This window comes from Leptopilina boulardi, unplaced genomic scaffold (assembly GCF_019393585.1).
Source record: "Leptopilina boulardi isolate dan_hultmark-lab unplaced genomic scaffold, ZJU_Lbou_2.1 LbouV2_399, whole genome shotgun sequence".
In the NCBI taxonomy this organism is placed as follows: domain Eukaryota; kingdom Metazoa; phylum Arthropoda; class Insecta; order Hymenoptera; family Figitidae; genus Leptopilina; species Leptopilina boulardi.
This window is the reverse complement of record NW_026137972.1, coordinates 355,698-361,772: the sequence shown is the minus strand read 5'-3', so window position 1 is coordinate 361,772 and position 6,075 is coordinate 355,698. Positions and strand designations below refer to the sequence as shown.

Below are 6,075 nucleotides of genomic sequence, written 5' to 3'. Positions count from 1 at the left end.
GTAAGGTTGTTGTAAGCTTTTCGTAAGGTTACTGTGAGTTTGCTGTAAGGTTACTGTAAACATAGAATGTTGTTAATAAATAAATTTTATTAATATTTATGCGCAGTAGTTTTCTATGGCACATACCGCTGCGCAGTAAATTTTATTTAACAAACCCTACTGGGATTCATGACGTACTTTACCATATATATAATTTTTTATAAAAAGAAATTTATAATAGGTATAATATATATTGTAATGTAATTATTTTTAATATATTTTCAATTACTTTATGTTCACAGTAACCTTACGAAAAGCTTACAACAACCTTACCGTGTAAGCATACCACAACCTTACCATGTAAACTTACCACGACCTTACTGTGTAAGCTTACCTTAGCTTTACTGTGTAAGCTTATTGTAAGGCGGAAGTTTTAAGATTACCTCAAGTTTACTGCAAGCTTACACGATAACCTTACAAACCCTACAGATATCCTTATAGTAACCTCACAGCAAGAAGTTGTGCTATGTGGGTAATTGTTCGGGCTTGCAGGTTAGTAATGGATCTATTATTGCCCTAGGGTAATAATAAGTGTACTTTCCGTATAAGTTAAAAGATTGACTCTTGACCTATTTATATATCTTGTATATTAATTAAGAATAGTATTATTTTTTAGTGATATAGTACGCGACTTATTCTTTTAACAAAAGTTTTTCCGATATATTGATCTACAATTTTTCAGTTTGAAAAAATTAATTAATTAAAATTCAAACTGCTATGAAGAGTGCCGTGCTTAGAATTTCAGTCGCTGATTATTTCTTAAGCCGTTAGAAATGAAATTGAGGTTTTTCTATAATTAAACAAAATATTAGCGGTTTTTATAAGTTTTATTTACTTTCAAGTAATCGTGACTCGACATAACTCGCTATAAAAAATTTTTCTTTTCTTAATTACAATTTATCGATTTAATGAAGATCATGTTTAATGATGAACAATTTCAACGCATTGAAATTAAATTAATACCATATTACGATTCTTTATAAAGTGTGATCGTCTAAGCATTTTGTCTACTACTAAAGATTTTTGAAAGACTATTCAAATATCTAAATTACTATTCATAAAGAACAGTAAAAATTTCTTTTTATCCTCGCGCAGACCTCAATACTGTGAAATATGTCATTGATGTTTGAAGAACCTTTAATTAAATTCATAATAATTAAAAATAATGTTAATAAAACATAATCTGACCTTTCTAGAATGTCCCAAAAAGCAATTAATTTATATTCAATTTTAAAAATTACTATACCTTCGTAAAAAATTGCAATGAAAGTATGAATATTTTGCCAATGATAAATGTAGTTGGTTCAGAAACTTTTCTCATTATTATAAGTAACAATTTTTTTGTTTCAGTTGACAGTTGGTACCAATCTGCATTGTATCTAATAAAATAAATGTTTAATTTTATCAATTATGAAAATAATTGTTAGTTATAAAATTATTCAAAGTTCATAACGCTAAAGTATTTATTTACAAGTAATTCATTAAAAAAGGAGAAGCATATGACAATTCCCGAAAGTGTACATATGTTTTTATTAAATGAAAATTATGTTAAATACCATTTTTGTTGGATGCATATTATGTAGAATCAAAGTTAGAAGTTTATATTAAGGTATATCTTTCAAAAAGTAATTTATTTTAGAATTCGGATCATTTTCGAATTGTTTTCGTACAATTTCTGGACTAATTCCGAACTTATTTGTCTGTATTTAAACTTAAATCAGTCCCAAATTTTAACCAGGGACGTTAATGACAACTTGCAGAGCTCAAATTATATATGAATAAAAGCAATAATCCTTGTAAGTATAAATTAATGTTATGATCTTTTTTGCTGTATTTTAATTTAAAAAAATATTAAAACTTTGAAAAATAATTTGTACATAGAGCTAGAAAGATTAAGGCTGTTATCCAGTAAATGCTGAGTTGGTAGTGTTAAAAGAAAAATATGAAATACTTGACATATTACGTAAACTCCGAACCTCATTCCATCACCAGACTCCTTCATATTCATCACATACTGAATCACAGAATAAGATTAGAGCCTATAGGTGAATATTCTTTATTGACATTGCAGCTAACAGATGCAAAAACTTCTTTTTATCAATATCATTCACTTACTTGGACTCCCGTCGTGCTTAGCAACAATATACAACACCCAAATACAAAAAGATAGGGAGTTGAAAGAACAGTCTGAATATCATTGATAAATCTCAAAAAGTAAAAGATTTTTATTAGTCCGTTGATTTGATTTCTCAGTGTAAAGTGTGAAAAACTTTACATTAAACATTTATTTATTATTTGTCAAAATAATAATACTAATAGTATATTCAATTTTAGGTAAAATTTATGTTATACAAACAATAGAACTTTTCTGTGCATTGACACACAAAGATTAATTTCCCTCTTAAGCTTTTTTCGAGAACTAATGTCATTAAAAGAATCAGGATTTTCTTTAATAGCAATAGACAACTTATGCCTGCGAACAATACGTATGTTGTAGTCTTATTTAATACTACCGAATAAATCACACATTGACTTAAAGTTTTTATAAATTTTAATAAATGTCTAAAAATACAAACAATAAATTGAGTTTACCCTATAATATCAAATATTCCGCAAGCATGTTCAAGAAACATTACAAGAAGAGTAGCTCCACTTGCAATCGAATAACTACAAAACCAACCAACTAAATAACTGTAAAATAATATCAAATAGTAGTATTTTTGTGAATCTACGCCACAATAAATAAGAAACAGCAGCGGTTTGGGTTTATTACTATTTTGAAAAATATTAATCAACAGAGGAATGCCATGTGTAAAATAATAAAATATAACATTTCCAAATATTCCAACTGAAAAATGACAATATTAAAAAAGTAGAAAATCAAAGGTTTATGAATTAATGACAGTAATAAAGGTATATTTAACTACAAAATCTTGTATATACAATTTCCTAAATATGTAATTGCGAATCTAATATAAGAAAATATGTACGAGTATATATAATAGTGTAAATTTGACATTTTCTCCCATATTTATGTAGAATATCAACTTCAGCTTCTGATGTTAACGTGTCCCAGTCAGTTTTTATTTTCCAGAAAATAACATTTATCTACAAAGAAAGTATAATTGAGCCTCAGCGTACAACCCTATTGAAAATCCATCTTGTACGTGTTCAGCAGCTGAACTTGTACCAGTTCTGGTGCGAAAATGTACATTTTCTTCCACCAGAATTTGGAACAAATTCTTGTATCAGATCTTGTACAAGAAAATATATTTAATTGTATACAAGAAAATGTACATGTTCTTGTACATTTTATTCTTATGCAGGTTCATGCCTTTAAAGTTTTTAATTTTTACTAAATGAAGACATAAATGAACATGTACAAGAAGATGTACCAAATCTGGTGCAAGAAAATGTACATATTGCACAAGAATACGTACAAGAGCACATGCATTTTCTTGTACCAGATCTTGTACAAGTTCTGATACAAGAACTTGTTCCAAATTCTGGTGCAAGTACAAAATGTGCAACCGCAATATCTACTTCGAGTTGCGTAGAGGGGTATAGAATCTAGTCTCTTTATTGGCTCGTTCTCGTTTCCACCGCGCAACTCGAAGTAGATATTGCTTTTGGGACCCACAGTCCGGGCGTTGGTTGCTCAATTACATATCTTATAAAGTAAATTAAATTTACACCGACGGAATAGCTCAGTTGGTTGGTGCTCCAGGCTTTGCGGGTTGAGCGAACGAGGTTCGCGCCCCCCGTCAGCCGGGGATTTTTCCGACATGTGAGCTATTCTGAGCGGGAGGTTTGACGTCTAGGTGCGACGGTATGCATTGTCGATTAATTGTCCGATGTATACCGCCGAAACTAGACAGTCGATAAACCGGTTGTACTCAGAAGAGGTTTTTCTACAGTTTCCCTCTTCTCTGGCGAGAAAACCCAATGACGGGTAATTCAGGCAAATGCGAGTACTCCTATCTTCGAAAGTCGCACTGTAGGCGCATTAGGTTAAAAATTTGCAAAAATTTGTAGAATGGTTATGCTTCATCCATAAAAAGTATTTCTCGGGGACTCTTGTCGAGTGCGTAATATGCCAATAGGGCAGGAGTATAAACGGCAGAAAAAATTAAATTTACAACATAAAAAAATTTTTATTAAAACTTGTTAGAACAATTAATTGCAAGAAGATCAGTGAACAACATAGATTTTTTTAAGAGAGCAAAAGAAAGAATATTCATTAATTACTTGTTTTACTTGAAGAATGTTATTTATATAAAGAATTGTACTCATTGAAACATAACATATTGGCGACATGCACTCCAATATCATGTCAACATTACCGAATGATTTTACCAATCCTGCAACCTAAATTTCTTAATTAATTAAATTTAAAAAGTAACTGTATAATCAAATGTAATATTACCTGAAAAACTATAAAAGAAAGATAAATAAAAAGAATGTAAAATTTTGAAAATAAATTGAACCACATGGGATGATGTCGACTTAATCCTATTACAATTATAATATATCTGGTAACTTTATAGTATGGTTTTTGAACTATATCCATCTCTTTGATGCATATGCAATATTGGCAAAAGGCAATCTGTTTTGGTCATTCTTATGACCACCCTCATTCTTTGTGCGAATCGATACCGAGTATTTAAATATGTATATTAACGAACAACGTCTTGTAAGAACTATTAAACGTACCTATAATTAAAATAATTGCCGTATCTACATTTAAACTGAAAGTGTGGACAGTGTCTGTAATTATAATAATGACCGGATGAAAAGGTTTAAATTTTGTATGAAAAAAATTTAATCAATACTGTTGCATTATAGTGTCCATAGATTCTGTCGATAAAAATAAAGAAGTATAGACAGTACATTTTATGTGAGAGTACCTCATCAACCTTAGATAAAATACTTATTGTTACTTTATGTTTCTATGATTGTAACATATAGTTATTATGACTAAGTTGAAAAAGAACATTATTAAAATGAAACAAACATGAGGTACAGAGCGATTAGATTTTATTGGAACTCACTGCCTAAGGGGTACTTTCGAAAAGTTTTTTGGTTACTGCTGAATACTAATTTGAAGTCAACTTTCCAAAATACGAAATGGCAAATGCATTTTTAAATGATTAAAGTATTGTATTCAGAAAAATTATTGATTAATTTTATTTCATACAAAGTATAAACTTTTATAACTGGTATCCAATATAATTAGACGGTATGCAGTCTTTCAGTTTACATTTATATATGGCAATTATTTTAATTACATATATGCCTGAAAATTCTCAGAAAGCAATTTACGTTAACAGACATATTTAAATACTTAATTGGTATTGATTCGTACAAAAAGAGGTAAAGTGGAAAAGTCCTATCTCTAATCATATTAAGAAGAGGCTTACCCACTAAGGTTTTTTAGAAAGACGTACGCCACCTGCTCAATTCTTTGGGGCATCTATTCCTATGTAGTCTCAGGTAAGAGTTCTAGTCCTAAGAGAACACCAAGGACCCATTGTGGGCGTAGTGGGCACCGCACCCGTAATGCTCCTTAAGACATCGCTGGTTTTAGTTCAACTTTGACCCACTAGACCATTGATGTATCTGTCTACCATGCATATTTTCAGGATGAAAGATGCCAGGCTAATTGAACGGAAATATCCTTCGGTGAGGAATATCCGTTGTTCCCTGCTTTGGGTATGAAGACAACTTTGATATCTTTCCATACTTTTGGAACATAAACGAGAGTCAGACTAGACCTGGCAAGCCTCACCAATGGTCCCACCGCATCCCCTGTAGCTCTTTGTAAGAGAACAGGGAAGATGCCGTCCAGACCGGGAGACTTGTAAGGACTAAAAGATTCCACGGCTAATCTGACTGATTACATTCGGCGTGTAAATCGACACAAAATTTTTTTTACAGTGTACATTTAAAAGCTGTTTTAATGGCTATAGTGTAAATTTATTAGCCGCCTGATCTAGGGTATTACAATCTCTAATCTTGCCAGGAATCCAGAAAGTA

The 6,075-nt window shown here is 30.8% G+C and overlaps 1 protein-coding gene across 2 annotated transcripts; it reads right to left on the bottom strand.

Annotated features, from left to right (window-relative positions):
• Nucleotides 1–695: 695 nt before the first annotated feature.
• On the bottom strand, nt 696–4,684 carry LOC127289123 (uncharacterized). Of its 2 annotated transcripts, XM_051316901.1 has the most exons (9): nt 4,466–4,684; nt 4,288–4,407; nt 3,030–3,147; nt 2,632–2,887; nt 2,396–2,512; nt 2,155–2,245; nt 1,917–2,053; nt 1,286–1,418; nt 696–1,174 (listed from the first exon to the last, which is right to left on the bottom strand). In XM_051316901.1, the coding sequence occupies exons 1-9, from the start codon at nt 4,607–4,609 to the stop codon at nt 1,121–1,123; spliced, it is 1,170 nt and encodes a 389-aa protein (XP_051172858.1). In that variant the 5' UTR covers nt 4,610–4,684; the 3' UTR covers nt 696–1,120. The 2 variants fall into 2 exon arrangements, with proteins under 2 accessions (XP_051172858.1, XP_051172859.1); XM_051316902.1 differs by lacking the exons at nt 696–1,174; nt 1,286–1,418 and adding an exon at nt 1,782–1,832.
• Between the last annotated feature and the right edge of the window lie 1,391 nt (nt 4,685–6,075).